This window comes from Diabrotica virgifera, chromosome 6 (assembly GCF_917563875.1).
Source record: "Diabrotica virgifera virgifera chromosome 6, PGI_DIABVI_V3a".
Lineage (NCBI taxonomy): Eukaryota > Metazoa > Arthropoda > Insecta > Coleoptera > Chrysomelidae > Diabrotica > Diabrotica virgifera.
This window is the reverse complement of record NC_065448.1, coordinates 174931053-174950063: the sequence shown is the minus strand read 5'-3', so window position 1 is coordinate 174950063 and position 19011 is coordinate 174931053. Positions and strand designations below refer to the sequence as shown.

Sequence of the window (19011 nt, the reverse complement as noted above, 5' to 3'; positions counted from 1 at the left end):
CATGGTACAAGAAAGGTTGGGAAACACTGTTCTAAATTATTGTCACCTCTGCGAACCTCTGAGTGACCAAACAGCTGTAGAATTCGCTGCATACATGTTGGGGACAGCCTTTTTTAACAGAATGAGACTGCTGGATAGGATGGGAGTAAAACTAATATATATGTTACGGACAATGACGTAAATCCGGCCAATAACGTTATTGGCCGGCCAATGTCGGCAGTGGCCGGTTGAATTGGTCATTGTCGACAATGGCCGGATATTAACGTTATTGTCCATAGAAACTGGACATTGATGATAATTTTAAATTATTTTTAACATTTCTATCATTGCCCGGGCATTGCCCGGGCTTTCTATCATTCGGGGATATCTATCATTGCCCGGGCGAATGTCGACAATGCCCGTTGTTAATCGGTCAATGTTGAAATTTTGACTAAAAGATAGGTTATGTGTAGGAGTGTAGGTTTACTATTGTTTACTTCATGTGTGTATATTGTGAATTGTTTTCGTTCTGAAATTACTCGTAAATTTATTTAATAAGTGTTATCATGGATATCCGAATGCCAAAAATGGTACTGTCACGAAGACCAATACAAAAAAGGAGGAAAGGCAGGCCAAGGAAAAGATGGAAGGACAGTGTGTATGAAGACTTGAAGAAAAGTAACATTGAGAGATAGAAAGAATTAGCATTGGACAGAAGGAGATGGAGAGAGGTGGTGAAGGAGTGTATAAAAAAACTGAAGTGTAATTAAATAAAATTTATAAGTTATGTAAGTTATATTAAGTTATTTATTATATTATTTATGTAATCAGAAATGTAAACATGTTAGCCCTAGGCCTACAAGGCCAGTTGCGCTTAATAAATAAATAAATAAATATCATGGATATCAACGATGTGCGCACACGTTTTAATAATTATATAAACTTAATAGTCAAGTCAAAACGTGATGACAATAAATCATTTTTAAACTGTGACGAATACAATAGCCGAATAAGCTAAATTAAAGAAGCGAAAAATATTTTGAGAACACGGGGTGCTAAAAAAACAACAAAGCACTATGAAATAAAATTCAGTGATCAAGCCAGCTCCCGCCAGCCACCTGCCTCTTGGAGGTTTAAACATTAATTTAAGCGAAAAACCATTGTTTATTTGTGAAATAAACATTTTTTTCTGATTCATGACAGCAGTAAAATGTATTTTGAATTAAATAGATTACACATATTCTTCTTTTTTTGTTAAATAATTTAATTTAAAAAATTTTTTTTGGCACCCTTTATAATTATTTATGTAAGTGTTTATGTTACTGAATAGAGAATTGAATAACCTTTCAAATGAGATAGCACACGACCCCTATTGTCATTTAAAAAAATCATCGATTACGTCATCACACCTAGATGGATGACGCCACTAGTATGCCATATATGCCAAAATATCATCATTTAAAAATAAAAATCGACCAGTTTGGGATTTTTCCTTAAAGTCGCCGGTTTACGAAATAACGAATTTATTCCTTTCATTTGCACCATACTGTATATAAAAATATTATTTCCTTGTTTGTATTTATGAATATGTTACCCATATTATGATAAATAAAGACGTTTTATTTGTTTTTAATAACTACTTATATTTCTGCAACTACTTTCAGAAACATCGTAGTATCTCATTTTAAACACTTTTGACTTACACCGATTAACTTCTGAGGCAGAATCAACATTGGCCATTTGCTTCTGGCCACTGTCGTTATTGACCGGTTATTGATGAAAAATCTAATTTTACGTTAAGTTTTTACATTGGCCAATATTTAAGGTTATTGTCGTTAATGGACGGGCATTGTCGTTAATAACCAAGGAAAATGCCCGGCCATTAACGTCAATGTCCAATCTACATCATTGACCGTAACATATACATATATGTATAAGCTAATACATATTATATAAGCTGAAATACAAATACGTCTCCTGATTTCGTTTCACGGCGAATATTCTGATTCGGATTTTTTGCTCAATCTTACTCAAAAAGGACCCCTTTTAACAAATTTGCATGTTGCCAGCTCCAAAAGTGTGCCCACAATTTTTTAAACGTTTTTTTTTGTTTTTTTCTTAAACTTTTATTTTGCATCGAACAAAGTTTTTTTTATGTTTTTTGGATCATTCCAAACAGAAAAGGTCTTCAGTGATTTTTCTCTGAAAAGTTGATAGTTTTTGACATAAGCGATTAAAAATTTAAAAATTCTGAAATCGGCCATTTTTAACCTTCAAAAACTATGTGAAAAACCGAAAATTTCAATATTGCCAAGGTACGATTTCATCAATTGATGAAATCCCGAAGAGTTTTTTGCAATACAATATCGAAAACCCTTTTGTTTTTTAATTTGCAGAGTGAGTTTTATGTATGGAAACACTCAATTATCTCGAACACGGCTTGCACGATTTTTATAGATTTTGGTGCGTGTGAGTTTTCTAATGCGGCCGATATTACAGTGCTAATTACATTGTTGTCAGACCTTCCGTTTTTCTGGAAATATAATGAACTTTCTTATTTCAAATGGAATACCCTGTATATTATTTGCGTTTTAAAGTCCTTAAGAAATACTGCTTATTTCTCATGTTATATTCCCTATACCTAAATGTCATAATTTCGGAGTTATTGATAAATTTATTAAAAAAAAAATTTAAACAAATTATAAAAATCATATTTTTCGGCCCGGGTAGACATTATTTTACGTTCTTTGGATCATTGGGAACAAAAAAGGTCTTTTGTAAATTTTCCCTAAAATTAATCGTTTTCGAGTAATAAACAATTAAAAACTGAAAAAAATCGAATAATGACGATTTTCAAGGTTCAAAAACACAAGTAAAAAATATAATTTTTGAAATTACGAAGTAACTAAATTCAAGCTCAACTCTTCGTCTAATAGATTGCCATAAGACTTTTTAGCTCCTTTTATTCTAAAACACTGCTTTTTAATTGTTAATGAAGTGCATATGAGAGGACGGGCGATCGGGCTGCATTAACAACTAAAAAACAATGTTTTAAATGAAACAAGCTCAAACTACTTATCAGTGGCTGATAAAATAAGGGTTGAACTTAAATTGGAGTACTTCGCAGTTTCAAAAATAATATTTTTTATTTGCGTTTTTTATCCTTGAAAATCATCATTATTCGATTTTTTCAGTTTGAAATTGTTTATAACTCGGAAACGATTAATTTTAGAAAAAAAATTACAAAAGATCTTTTTTGGTCCCAATGATCCAAACAACCTAAAATAATATTTACCCGGGCCGAAAAAATTGATTTTTATAATTTGCTTAAATTTTTTTTTAAATAAATGTAACAATAACTCCGAGATTGTGGCATTTAGGTATAGGGAATAAAACATGAAAAATAATCAGTATTTGTTAAGGACTTCAAAACGCAAAAAATATACCGGGTATTCTATTTGAAATAAGAAAGTTCATTAGATTTCCAGAAAAACGGAAGATCTGACAACAATGTAATTAGCACTGTAATATCGGCCGCATTAGAAAACTCCTACCTAAAAAAATCTATAAAAATCGTGCTTCCATACACAAAACTCAATCTGTATGTAATATGCGTAAATATATGTGCGGAAAAATATTCTGAGACAATTTTTTTTCACCATCTTGCTTGAAAATGTCTCCTTTTAACAAATTTTCATGTTGCCAGGATCAAAAGGCAGTCAAAATTTTGTTTAACGTTTTTTTATGTTTTTTCCTAAAATTAATTTTTTTGCACCAGACAAATTTTTTTTAGGTTTTTTGGATCATTCCAAATAAAAAGATCTCAAATGACTTTTCTCTAACTAAATTTGATGGTTTTCGAGATATAAGCGATTGAAAATTTAAAAATTGCAAAATCAGCCACTTTTAACCCTTAAAAACTATGTGAAAACCGAAAATTTTAATGTTACCAAGGTACGTATATATTCTATAAGCATCGATTGATGAAATCCCGAAGAGTTTTTGTAATACAATATCGAAAACCCCTTTGTTTTTTAATTGCTACTCAAGCGGACGGACACTATTTTCAACCGTTTCATGTAAATGTAATCGGAAAACATTTGAAGTTTAAAAAAAATTGTTAAAAAAAAATTTTTGACCCACTTTTGACTCTGGCAACATGAAAATTTGTTAATAGGGAACCTTTTCAAGCAAGATGGTGAAACAAAAATGGAATCAGAATATTTTTCCGCACATATATTTACGCATATTGCATATACATGCAACGGTTAAAAATAGTGTCGCGTCCGCTTGATTGGCAATTAAAAAACAAAGGGGTTTTAGATATTGAATTGCAATAAATTCTTCGGGATTTCATCAATCGATGGTTAAATAATATCTACCTACCTTGGCAACATTAAAATTTTCAGTTTTTCACATAGTTTATGAGGGCTAAAATGCCCGATTTCGCAATTTTTAAATTTTTAATCGCTTATATGAAAAAAACTATCAACTTTAGAGAAAAGTCACTAAAGCCCTTTTTTGTTTGGAATGATCCAAAAAACCTAAAAAACATTGTTCGATGTAAAAAAAATAATTTTAAGAAAAAAACAAAAAAACCTTTAAAAAAATTTTGACCCACTTTTGGACCTGGCAACATGCAAATTTGTTAAAAGGGTTCCTTTTTGAGTAAGATTGTGCAAAAAATCCGAATCAGAATATTTTTCCTAGCGGATGCGCAGTGGCTTTCTGGACTATTTATAATGAACCAGAAATAACATTTGTAATGGTTTGTCTGCAGTCAAGATAACCTCAAAAAATGACGTCACACTAGCCCGTTTTCATAACGTAAATCCAGAATTGTATAGTTAAAACAAAACTAGGTACCATTTTGCAAGAATGTAATGGGTATTATTATTGTACTTTACTGTTTCTAGACAGTAAAAATTTCTAAATACCTGAAAAGTATTTTTAATAGAAAAAAGACGTAAGTTTTCAATCTAATAGCACATAAAACAACATCAAAAACTGTTACTCTACATCCTACCAGATTGAAAACAATGGGAACCTTCTCTGCAGGGCTGCCGCCAGAAAAAAATTTCTAGAGGGTCAAAATCTTTAAGTCGCCGTTCTATTCTAGAAATGGATGAAAGAACAAGAAAAATTTATACTTTAATAATCATATATAATACAAAAAAAGATTAATCGCTAAATAAAAACTGTAATCTCCTTCGATCTTGACCAAATTTATGAGACGGATTTGTTTTATCTTAAGCTGTAATTATCCAGGGGGGTCGGCGGACCCTCCCTGACCCCCTTGCCGGCGGCCCTGCTTCTCTGGTTACACCTCCGAGACTTCTAAAATTTGCAAGCCATAACGGATGCTGAGACTAAAGAAGATGAGGGAATTTTACAATTTATAATTCACGTCCCATCTACTCAGCGCGGTAAAGTTTCAACCAGACGGGATCCCTTCGTACTCCAATCAGAGTAAACATTTAAATCAAAAATGAATAACCATTTTCAATTTCGTTGTAATATAAAACTACAGCCGCATCATATTCTAGTTCAATCAGAGAGTGCAGCAAGCACCTCTACCGGTTTCAAAACTTATTAGTCTCTCATCAGGAAGCACATATGCTACTCTCTCTGACCAAACCAGGACAAACCCCGGCCTGCAGTTACGAATTGCAACGAACGAAATGGCAGGGATGTCCTAGCGGCAACTGCTAGCAAAAGACTAAGTTTCCAATCTAATAATAGCACATAAAACAACATTAAAAATATTACTCTACATCCCACCAGATTGAAAACAATGGGAACCTTCTCTGGCTACACCTCCGAGGCTTCTAAAATTATCAAGCCATAACGGAAGCTGAGACTAAAGAAGATGAGGGAATTTTACAATTTATAATTCACGTCCCATCTGCTCAGCGCGGTAAAGTGCTGTGCTTCAATCATAGAGTGCCTGCTGCACTCTCTGATTGAACTAGAATATGATGCGGCTGTAGTTTCATGTTGCAACAAAATTGAAAATGGTTATTCATTTTTGATTTACACGTTTACTCTGATTGGAGTACGAAGGGAACCATTCCCTGTAAAATTCCCTCATCTTCTTTAGTCTCAGCATCCGTTATGGCTTGCAAATTTTAGAAGCCTCGGAGGTGTAATTTTCAATCTGGTGGGATGTAGAGTAATATTTTTGATGTGCTATTAGATTGAAAACTTAGTCTTTTGCTAGCAGTTGCCGCTAGGGCATCCCTGCCATTTCGTTTGTTGCAATTCGTAACTGCACGCCGGGGTTTGTCCTGGTTGGGTCAGAGAGAGCAGCATATGTGCCACCTGATGAGAGACTAATAAGTTTCGAAGCCGGTAGAGGTGCTTGTTGCACTCTCTGATTGAACTAGAATATGATGCGGCTGTAGTTTCATGTTGCAACGAAATTGAAAATGGTTATTCATTTTTGTATTTTTAATAGTTTAAAATGAACTAGGAATGAAACTTATACGGCTTTGTTTAGAATTAAAATAACCTTAAAAAGGTGACATCACATATTTTGTCAAATAAATTTAGGAATTGGTAGATTTGACATTTGGCACATTTAGAATTGTCAAAGCTATTATGTCAGTAGTTTAGATTGTGTATAATGACAATGGCATTGTTCTAATTGAATATATTTTATTTTTTAGAAACGCAAATCAAATGGGTCACATGAGTACCTTAGGAGGTTATAGTTCCTTTAACTCGGTTTTTGGTTCTGGTGATACCAACACTCCATCTCTTTTAGACTTTAACGAATTTCCTTCACTTACAAATCGAAACTCTGGTGATAACGTGCCGCAGCCAAGTCCAATGCCCGGTGGTAAGCCCTATGTAGGAATGGTCAAACAACCCACGTCGGAATCCAGCGAATTTACAATGTCCTCGGAGGATTTTCCTGCGTTACCTGGTACGCAGAATAGGGAAGGAGCGTCGCCTGGAAGTAATGCTTCGGGAGACAAAGGAGTGAGTGGAGGTGCGGGAGATGGTGTGAATTCAAGAGAAGGAGACAAGAGTGGTTCAAAATCAGGTAATTCTATCATATTAAAAGTGTGCAGCATGTAACTATTATGTTGTTATGTGATATTATGTCTTCACATTGAGGACGGTGAGTGGTCCACAATGTGAAGACATAATTGTCTATTTAGCATCACACGTGCCTCGTGGAGTAATATAATGCCCAAGGGTCATATCCTTAAAAATTATATCCATCCTTTGGATTTTTCCATTCTTTTGTCAATGTAAGACATTTAGTGAGTGCGCAGACTGCAGACTTTTTAGTCGGCCGATAGTTTAGCCGAGCCAACTAAACAGTCGAGTTGGTGAAGGGGGCGCAGACTAGCAACAATTATCGGCCAAATATTCTCGAACGATTACTAGTTCGTATTTGACTGTTAAAGTGAGTGGTTGCATAATGAAAAAAGTGTCCAGAAATGTGATTATTGCTCTCATACAACGGAGGAGGAAAATTAAGAAAAGATTCCGAGAAAATTTCACACGTTGCATAGTAAATTACTTGATTACCCAAAAAAGTTTTTCGCCTTTTATTGGATGAGCATTGCGAGAAATGGGCAAAGAATGCGAATTAATAAACACAATAAAAATAAGAAAGTTACAATATCTGGGACACGTAATGAGGGGACAGCGATATGAAATGCTAAGATTGATAATACAGGGAAATATAAGAGGCTGAAGGAGTGTGGGAAGAAGGAGAGTGTCGTGGTTGAAGAATTTAAGGGACTGGTTTAAATGCAGTTTTATAGAACTTTTTAGAGCAGCAGTAGATAGAGTAAAGATAGTGATGATGCTATCCAACCTCCGATTAGGAGACAGCACTTAAAGAAGAAGAAGGAGCCAACATCAGTAGACCTACCGAAATTTCGGTAGGCCTGGCAACACTGCCCTAAATCATCTTTCTATTCTTTTCTCTACGAAAATTTAAAAATGGGAATTTTGGCGTGGAATCGTGGAAATACCAAATTATAGATATTGTCAAAGCAAAAGAGGCTAATACATTTTCTAAAGAAAGGCTATTCTCGTATCCATTGCCTGCCATTCTCTTTGTTATTTCTATTTATATTGTTAACATACGTGACTTACAACAATGGAATGGATATTTGCATTTTTGTTTACATTACTGTAGTTCTCTGCTTCTCTGAAAGGATAACAAAAGGCTACCTTCCTTCTTTGTCTTTAAATATGACTGTATTCAAAAATTCAAACCGTCATTTACATTCCGAATCCGAAAATTTTATAGAGAATTCTCCAAATTGAACTGTCGACCGACAAAACAATCGTCCTGTGTGCGCACGGCGTAGTTAGCCAATACTGATTAAACAGTCGGCCGACAGTTGGGCAACTTTTTAGTTTGAATGCAATCGGGAAGCCCATCAAACTTTTTTGTCGGCCGAGACTGAATCGGTGTAATGTGCGCATCTGTATACCTATCTGTATATTAGGATTCAAATTACAGTATACTCGTGACGTAATCGCACCCTTAATGTTCATTGGTTAGTCGATCTGGGCAACCGTAGTAAATGTCTAAGAACCGTGGTCCTTATGAGAGTTTTATGCCCGGTTGCACCAACAGATCTTAAGCTTAAGTCGAGAATATCATAAGAATTAATATAATATAAAGATAATACACTCTGGGCCAAAATTAACGGGCCACCTTAAAAATGGGTCATTTTTGATGTCTTATATCACCTAAACCTGTTGTCCGATTTAAGTGATTTTTTTAATATGTTATAGCCTAATTCCTTGACAATATCGTTTTAATAATATTGTTGCTAAACAGGTAAATTTTCATTGTATACCGGGTGTACCAATTAAACAGTGTTTTTTTCTTAAAGTTTGCATCACCCTGTGGAATATTCTAGCTTTTGTAGAATACTGAAATTAAAACCTGACTATAGCCTCATGCTTTCTCAACATTTTGTTTTTTGATTGATTCGCTTATCTTGGATAATAAAAAAGTTAGGTAGTTTAACAACTAGCCATGTTTTTCATTAATACAGACGATTTAACTCACCAGCAAAATTAACCCCACCACAGAACTACGGTACAAGATGCCATCAGACAATTTCGGGAGATAGGATCGTATAACCGCAGACCAGGTCAAGGCCGACAACGATGCACTTCAGTTCGAGTTGACCGCTTCATTGCCACCACAGTATTGAGAAATTGCTTTGGCACCGCTCCTTAAGCTCGTAGGTATCTTTTTGAGCTGAGAAAAGTTAGTGTGAGTAGACAAACGATTAGAAGAAGACTGTCAGAAATAAACTTGAGGGCTTTCCGTCCAGCTCGCGCACCACAACTGCTCCCACAACACCGTAGGGCTAGACTTCATTTTGCGCGAGAATATGCTAACTGGACTATGGCGGAATGGAAGAATATGCTGTTCTCAGTTGAGAGCAGAATAGTCCTAAAAGGTCCAGATGGACGCCAACGTGTCTATAGGCGTCAAAATGAAAGGTTTGCTCCATGCGCTATAACCGAAACAGTGGCTTACCGAGGAGGGTCAATAATGATTTGGGGAAGTATTTCGTACGACGTACTGATCTTGTTGTGTTCGGTAGAGGCAGTATGAATGCCCAAGTATACGTGCAAGAAGTTCTCCAAGACCATGTCATGCCTTTAGCACCATTCATTGGTGATAACTTCAGACTAATGCATGACAATGCACGTTGCCATACAGCAAGATCTACCCGAGAGTACTTTAATGAAGTCGGGATTCAAGTTCTACCATGGCCAGCACACAGTCCCGATCTTAACCCAATTGAGCATATCTGGGACAACCTCAAAAGAAGGGTAAGAACGAGAGTACCAGCCCCTGCATCCCTTGAAGAGCTGAAGACAGCTGCGGTAGAGGAGTGGCAAAATATCCCCCAATCTGATATCCAGGATATCATGAATGGATTGCCAAACCAGCTCCAAGAAGTCCTAAGGGCTAGAGGCGGCAACACTCATTATTGATACCCAATTTTTTTTCAATTAGACTTTTATTTCCAAAATATTGTTAATTTGAATTTTCTTCGAAGATTTTTTTCATTTGATTTTTGCTGTAACAAACGACTTTAAAAAAAATTATTATTTCTCTTCAGCGTAGGTAGTTTTCACCGTATCCTTCATAAAATGTGGTCCAAGGTTAACAATTTCTGCAAATTGAAAGAAATACAAGGTGGGCGGTTAATTTTGTAGGTGAGTTTATTTATTACTTTAAAACCGGTTGAGACATGCACATGAAATTTGGTGAGTTTTAAGATGTAGTTATTGCACATTTTTTGGCATACAATTAAGCATTTAATATTCACCATTGGCGCCCATACGGGTAATATGATGGCTCATATTACCCGTATGGGCGCCAATGGTGAAAATTAAATTCTTAATTGTATGTCAAAAAATATGCAATAACTACGTCAGAAAACCCACTAAATTGCATTTGCATAACTCAACCGGTTTTAAAGTAATAAATAAATCGTCAGTTTGTCGAAAAAATTTCAACACCCCCTATCTTGGAAAAGAAGCATTTGCGGACATAAGTTTATAAAGTAAACTGTCATTATTTTTTCATGCAGAATTACTCCTTAAAATTTTCCAAATTTTTTTAAAAACACCCTGTATTGATAAAAAACATGTCTAGTTGTTAAAGCACCTAACTTTTTTATTATCCAACATAAGCGAATCAATCAAAAAACAAAATGTTGAGAAAGCATGAGGCTATAGCTATAGTCAGGTTTTAATTTCAGAATTCTACAAATGCTAGAATATTCCACAGGGTGATGCAAACTTTAAGAAAAAAACAAAGTTTGATTCGTACAGCCGGTATACAATGAAAATCTACCTGTTTAGCAACAATATTATTATAACGATATTGTCAAGGAATAAGGCTATAACATATTAAAAAATCACTTAAATCGGACAACAGGTTTAAGAGAAATAAAACATCAAAAATGACCTATTTTTAAGGTGTCCCGTTAATTTTGGCCCAGAGTGTATATTACAATAAGAATACCATAATATAATAATAGATATAATTAGGCTCTATCTATAACTAAAGCTTAACTAAGCTGGAGCTTAAGATCTGTTGGTGCAACCAGGCATTAGTCATTTACATATCGAATCCGAAAATTGTATAGAGAATTCTCCAAATTGAACTGTCGGCCGACAAAACAATCGTCCTGTGTGCGCACGGCGTAGTTAGCCAATACTGATTAAACAGTCGGCCGACAGTTGGGCAACTTTTTAGTTTGAATGCAATCGGGATGTCCATCAAACTTTTTTGTCGGGCGAGACTGAATCGGTGTAATGTGCGCATCTGTATACCTCTCTGTACTGATTAAGAAGCCGACTAAACTATCGGCCGATAAAAAGTCTGCAGTCTGCGCGGGTCCTTAGTCAATACTTAAATACGTTAAAAGAGCCCGCTCAAACTGCAGACTTTTTAGTCGGCCAATAGTTTAGTCGGGTTGGGCTGTTAGTGCGCACACCGAGCCAACTAAACAGTCGGGTTAGTGAAGGGGCGCAGACTAGCAACAACTATCGGCCAACTATTCTCGAACGATTACTAGTTCGTATTTGACTGTTGAAATGAGTGGTTGCATAATGAAAAAATTGTCCCGAAATGTGATTATTGCTCTCGGAGGAGGAAAATTAAGAAAAGATTCCGAGAGTATTGGGTGCATCCAATTTGCAAGATAATATCTAATAATAAAACAAACATACAAATAAGCATACATTTGGGAAATGTGCCGATAGAAAGGGTTGGACAAATACAAATACCTGGGAACCTGAACTACAGAAACGACAGAAATAAGGACCAGGATAAGAATACCAAGGAATGTGTTTGTAAAAATGAAAACAAATTCTCTGCAACAAAGACCTTAGATGCGAACACTGAGAGTAAGAGCTTTGAGATGCTACGTGTTCTCGATACTGCAATATGGACTTGAATGCTGGACATTGAAGCAAGAACACGTAAATAAGCTACAGTCATTTGAAATGTGGTGTTACAGAAGGATGCTTAGAATAGCATGGACACAGACGAAAAGGAACACGGAAGTATTGCGAGAAATGGGCAAAGAATGCGAATTAATAAACACAATAAAAATAAGAAAGTTACAATATCTGGGACACGTAATGAGGGGACAGCGAAATGAAATGCTAAGATTGATAATACAGGGAAAGGTAAGAGGCTGAAGGAGTGTAGGAAGAAGGAGAGTGTCGTGGTTGAAGAATTTAAGGGACTGGTTTAAATGCAGTTCTGTAGAACTTTTTAGAGCAGCGGTAGATAGAGTAAAGATAGTGATGATGCTATCCAACCTCCGATTAGGAGACGGCACTTAAAGAAGAAGAAGGAGCCAACTTCAGTAGACCTACCGAAATTTCGGTATCCCTGGCAACACTGCCCTAAACCATCTGTCTATGGACCATGATAGTCGTGACGTCAAAACGTCAAAAAAAGTTTTCCAAACACGTTATGTCTAGGTACACGCTAAATTGTACGCAAATAAAAAAGTTAAACTTCATCAAGCTAGTGACTATTTAGCGTGGGCAGTGACTGTATATTTTGATACACGCTATTTTGATATGTTTAGTGTTTGTTTGATAGAAAAATATTTGTTATGACGTTTAATTCTACCTAACTTTTTTATTTGCGTACACGTTAGCGTATACCTAGACACAACGTGTTTGGAAAAAATTTGACGTTTTGACGTCACACTATCACGGTCCATTCTTTTCTGTACGAAAATTTAAAAATGGGAATTTTGGCGTGGAATCGTGGAAATATCAAATTATAGATATTGGCAAAGCAAAAGACGCTAATACATTTTCTAAAGAAAGGCTATTCTCGTATCCATTGCCTGCCATTCTTTGTTATTTGTATTTATATTGTTAACATACGTGACTTTCGACAATGGAATGGATATTTGCATTTTTGTTTACATTACTGTAGTTCTCTGCTTCTCTGAAAGGATAACAAAAGGCTACCTTCTTTCTTTGTCTTTAAACATGACTGTATTCAAAAATTCAAATCGTCATTTACATTCCGAATCCGAAAATTGTATAGAGAATTCTCCAAATTGAACTGTCGGCCGACAAAACAATCTTCCTGTGGCGTAATTAGCCAATACTGATTAAACAGTCGGCCGACAGTTGGGCAACTTTTTAGTTTGAATGCAATCGGGAAGCCCATCAAACTTTTTTGTCGGCCGAGACTGAATCGGTGTAATGTGCGCATCTGTAATGTATACCTCTCTAAGAAACCGACTAAACTATCGGCCGATAAAAAGTCTGCAGTCTGCGCGGGTCCTAATACTTGGGTAAAAATACCGATTAATCATATTAGGATTCAAATTACAGTATACTTGTGACGTAATCGCACCCTTAATGTTCATTGGTTAGTCGATCTGGGCAACCGTAGTAAATGTCTAAGAACCGTGGTCCTTATGAGAGTTTTTAGCGCGGTGATGCCAATTTTATCAAAAAGAATTTGTAATCGAACATTAGAGAGATTAAATTAAAACTGTTTTAGAATGATAATTACAATTTGAGGATTCGGATGTGTAAGTTTATTTGATATACTATAGTTATTACGCGTATGAATCCTAAAATTATAGATTGTCCTTCTAAAACAGTTTTAACTTAATCTCTCTAATGTTCTATTACAAATTATTTTTGATCAAATCGGCATCACCGCGCGAAAAACTCTCTTAAGGACTGCATTGCCTATGTTCCCTATACTATACTATAAATGTAAAGTCAAGGTGGGACGGTCTATAGTATTATTGTAAATTTGTTACAGTAAAATATTAAAAATAAACATAGTAGGATATGTAGGGTTGAAGTCCGGATACTTTTCGAGATTTTTTACTTGAACATTCCTTGACTATGTCGGACATGTCTTATTGCTTTAAGACATCGTGTTCAATGCTCATTATAGAGTATAGAGAGATGATTCAAACGCTCTTGGCCCATCATAGACCAAAGTCAATTTTTAATTAACTTAAGTTTTGAGAGTAGGGCTTTTCATTCACAGTCATTTGTTTCGTGCTTCTGTCATGCATGTTGTATAATCTGTGTATAATATTAATATACTCGGATTATACGACATATTACAGAAGCTTGAAACAAATAACAATCGATGAAAAGCCCTATTAACTCTCCCCACTATAGTTAGTTGGTATCAGAAATATAAACGAAGTATCACCTCAACATTTGGAAACGCATCATTCACATTCTTTTCTTCTGGCAATCGGTACATTTAAAGATCTTTGCTTATATTTAATGAGCAGATATCCAAAAATTCTACAAATTGTATTAGTTCGACACCTAGGATTTCATCCAAATCATTGCTACAGATGTCAGCACCAAAGCTTTGATAGTTCTGAAGCTAAATGGTGTCTTCTTCTTCATGTGCCGCGCTTGATTATCGAGCATTGGCTGTAGTAATTTTGTTCACGGCAGCTCGAAAAAGGGATGTAGAGGATCTGTTAAACCATTCTCTCAGGTTTTTAGACTATGACGTTCTTCTTTGACCTGCCCCACTTCTTTCGTCCACCTTGCCTTGTATTATTAAATGAAGTATATTATATCTCTCTGGGTGCCGCATAACATGGCCAAAATATTGTACATACATATATGCATGACCAAAATATATCTAAATGATGTAAAAATCCAAAATTGGAATGAATGCATTTATATGCAGAAAGCCTCTGACTTAAAGAGGTCATGAGGTGATCTATAACAGCGATAAAATTTTGAGTCCTAAATTTCTCTGATGTTGTCATTTCAGTCTCTTGAGATGTTCGATAATCGAGTGGAGTCAGTCGAATATTCCGTAGTCATTTTCTATGTGTCGAATAGTTTTGACTTCCGCTTACCATCGCGCCTCGCGTCTCATATGTTTTGAAATTGTCACGTCTTGACTGTATAAATTCTTTAAGTGATCTAAGTGCTGCCACTCCTGAATTAAGGGCAATATTTGGATCTTGGAGAATACGACTTGACTGTTTGTTTTCTCTAAGATTTTATTCCAAAATATTGCAAATATTCCTGTTAGTCCAAGTAATGAAGCTTAAAATAGGACAAAACCTCGCAATTTTTACAGAATGGATCGATTTGCTTGAAAATTTGAGAATAAGTTGTGGATAGTCCAAGGATCAAAATCTATATAAAAAACAGTAAATCCTGTATAAAAGGTATATTTAAAAAACCCTCAAAAGCGCCACATCAAATTCACATAACTAGTTTTCGACTGGTTTACCAGTCATCATCAGTGCTTACGTGCAATGTACATGCTAACCACCAATATAGTATTATACAAAAATATGTGGGTCAAAGCCCAGTAAAAGTAGTCCGTCAAGGAAACATTGGTTTAAAATGCTACCTTAAGCCTGGATGTTTAAAATATTATCTAATTTGCTCTAGGTAACATCTGAGATCTAGATATTCATATCAGATGTTACCTAGGGCAAATTAGATAATATTTTAAACATCCAGGCTTAAGGTAACATTTTTTTTATTGGCTTTAGGATTAGACCATGCGGCCAGAAACAAAGTAAATAGTACATATATAAACATAATATATCTTATCTAAACTATCTAATTACTAATCTAAGTTAAGGTTATCTAAGTCTGACCGACCTTTTTGTTAAGAATAGATATAATAAACATTTTATTTTCAAAGTGAATTTTTGCTAAATTAATCTTAATAAAAATTTTGGGATAAGGACAAGGGTCACACTTTTCTCATTCAAGGGTTTTTCTTTTTTCTTAATAATTATTGATTACCTATATACCCACCCCACACGGTAAGGCATGCATGTAGGCAATCAAAAGGAAAGACATTTAAGGTTACAAGCCTAATCTAGTCATTTTATAACTTAATTTTACAGTCATATAGGAAAAACAAAATAAAATCAAAAAGTACGTTTATCACTCAGTGCCAAAAGATACATAACATTATAGGGACCGTAAACGTTTAAACTTCTTAAATTTTTTGTAAGAATGTCCGACTGATGTGTGTACTTCTTACAATTAAAAAATATATGATCCAAGTCCGCCGTTTCATTGCAAATATCACAGAGATTGTTATTAGTTATTTTTATTTTGTATAAATGTGCCGGATAGCAAGCATGTCCAAATTTCATCCGAGATATGGTTGTTATGGAACTTCTCGGATAATCGTAATTTTTAAACCAGTAATTTTTTCGAATATCGGGTTCTAGCAATGTATATCTTGTGCCTTTTGTCAAAATAAAATGTTTATATTGTTTAGACCATTTTTTATATAAATTATCCTTAGCAATATTTATTGTCTCGTCTAATGTTAATAAGGGTGTCACATTTAATATAAGGTAACATTTAATACCTATGTTTCCTTGACGGACTACTTTTACTGGGCTTTGACCCACATATTTTTGTATAATACTATCTTGGTGGTTAGCATGTACATTGCACGTAAGCACTGATGATGACTGGTAAACCAGTCGAAAACTAGTTATGTGAATTTGATGTGGCCCTTTTGAGGGTTTTTTACATATACCTTTTATACAGGATTTACTGTTTTTTGTATCACATGGTATACAGCCAACTACAGGAAAACTTTTTCCTTGTGGTTTTTCAAAATCTATATGATGTCGAAAAGCGCTTTTACCATGGGGGTGGTTGCCACCCCATCTCGGGGGTGGAAATATTTTATTATATTTTGACCGCAAAAGTTGATAAAAACATTCATTCTAAGCCAAAAATGTTCTATACATTTTTTTGATAAAATTAATAATTTTCGATTTATTCGCTATCGAAAGTGTTAGTTTTATATCGAAAAAATCAATGTTTTTAGTCAGTTTTCTGCTAATAACTCAAAAAGTTTTCGGTTTATCAAAACAACTTTGGTTAACAAAAATGTACCTTTTGAAAAAGTAAACAAAACCGTTTTTTTAAGTTTTCTTTAAGAACAATGGTAATCCAGCTATACTTTATTATATGTTAGCTCTTCTTCGTCAAATGCTAAGAATTGTAGTTTCAAAGTCAAAAGACGAGAAAACTATGCATTTTTCGAGGATAACTTGTTTGAACTAATTTAAAGTATTTAAAAATATCTATTTTCAGAAATAAAAAAAGTCTCTAGCTCAAAAATTAAGCGACTTATAATGAAAAGAATGTCAGTCCCTATTTTTTTCACCGAAAAAGTGATTGGAAAGAACCCCCTAATCACCACCCTAATTAAAATTAGTCATTGACCTTATTTGGTCTTCTTTATATATGTATTATTAATAGGTTCTAGAAGTTTGACGGGCTTAGAATGATTAGTTTTTAAAAAAATGGAGTTAAAAACGAATAACGAATTTGTATAGTTTGGCAAAAAATGCCCTTTTCTTCCGAATAGAAAGATTAACATTAGAGATTAGAAAAAATGTTTAAATACGAAATTGTAGTTTATTTAATTCCCAAGAAATTGGCTTGCAAAAATGTTTTCTTTGGCAAATATTGAGTGAGATATTGACAAATAAAACTTGTAATACCATGCAAAAACCACCTTTACCAACCCGTTCAAAGTCACCTCTCTTTGCGACTGAGGATTTTAAAAGGATTTATTATCAGGACTCTTATAGATCTTTAAATACCTACCAAAATATTTTTTTGAAAAAAAAAAGGAGAAATCGAATTGGAAGCATAATAATGTAAGTTAGCGGTGTTTTTTGTCATTGGCATTATTCATTCTTCTTTATTATTGTATTACTAATAGATTCTAGAAGTTTGACTGGCTTAGAATGATTAGTTTTAAAAAAACTGGAGTTAAAAGCGAATAACGAATTTTTGTAGTTTGGTAAAAAATGCCATTTTCTTCAGAATAGAAAGATTACCATCAGAGATACGAAAAGATGTTTAAATATGAAATTGTAGCTTATTTAATTCCCAAGAACTTGGTTTGAAAAAATTTTTACTACGGCAAAAATTGAGTGAATCGTAAATGAGTATATCGAAAAACATATTTTTTCGATATAACTAATACTAACAGTTTCGAAAGCGAATAAATCAAAAACTATTAATTTTATTAAAAAAATGTATAGAACATTTTTTGCTTAAAATGAATGTTTTTATCAACTTTTGCGGTCAAAATATAATAAAAAATTTGCACCCCCAAGGTGGGGTGGCAACCACCCCCATGGGAAAAGCGCCTTTCGGCATCATATAGATTTTGATCCTTGGACTATCCACTACTTATTCTCAAAGTTTCAAGCAAATCGATCCATTCTGTAAAAATTGCGAGGTGAAAAGCTTCGGTTCCTGGACTATGTTTGCAGTAAGCACATTCGATTATACAAACAATTTGTATCGCTACGAGTTTTAAATTGTTACTTCTGAAGTTTTGAATAATTCTACTTTAGTCTGATTATAATCTTTAACTAGTGCCTTTGCGGTATCACTTCTGGATAACCATCTAGTAGTATTTACTCTTTTAGGAACAATAATATTTCTGCCACGGTCTGCGTTGTTGTCGCTTAAAGATGCAGCCTTTAAACATTTTGATTAACAATAAGTTGTATCTATATGTAGATTAAGTGAAAATGCATGTACCTATAGTTCTTTTAAGAAATCAGATAATGCTGTAGTAGCAGAACAACACTCAGCTGCAGCTTTTGCAACTAAATTTCGAGAGTGGACGGCACAAGTGTTTGTATAAAACAAAAATAATTATATGTGAATAATTTGCTGATATTTTTTGCGTTTGAGGCTTTGTGGGGGCCCCGGAATGTGGGGGCCCCGGGCGCGTATTTCCGTTTGCGTGTCCATTTCACGACAGTTAGGTTTTGAAATAAACACCGAAACGTTAAGACATATTTAGTTCCAAATAGGTGTTGATTTGAAAGAACCAACCCCCGAAATATGCACTGGTTTGTACCGAAACATGTGGCGTTGGAATGCTACATACCAGTGCACAGAACTATCGATTCAAACGTGATGGAGCAGTTTAAAAGTGTTTTTACTAATATCTCGCAAGATTTTGAA

The 19011-nt window shown here is 34.6% G+C and overlaps 1 protein-coding gene across 1 annotated transcript in view; it reads left to right on the top strand.

Annotated features, from left to right (window-relative positions):
* The window catches only part of LOC114329917 (regulator of gene activity), a 189187-nt gene that overhangs the window by 105946 nt on the left and 64230 nt on the right, over positions 1 to 19011 (top strand). Inside the window, exon 2 of the mRNA XM_050653369.1 lies at positions 6648 to 7027. Within this exon, the coding sequence (XP_050509326.1) occupies positions 6648 to 7027 (380 nt within the window). The remainder of the gene's footprint in view (positions 1 to 6647; positions 7028 to 19011) is intronic.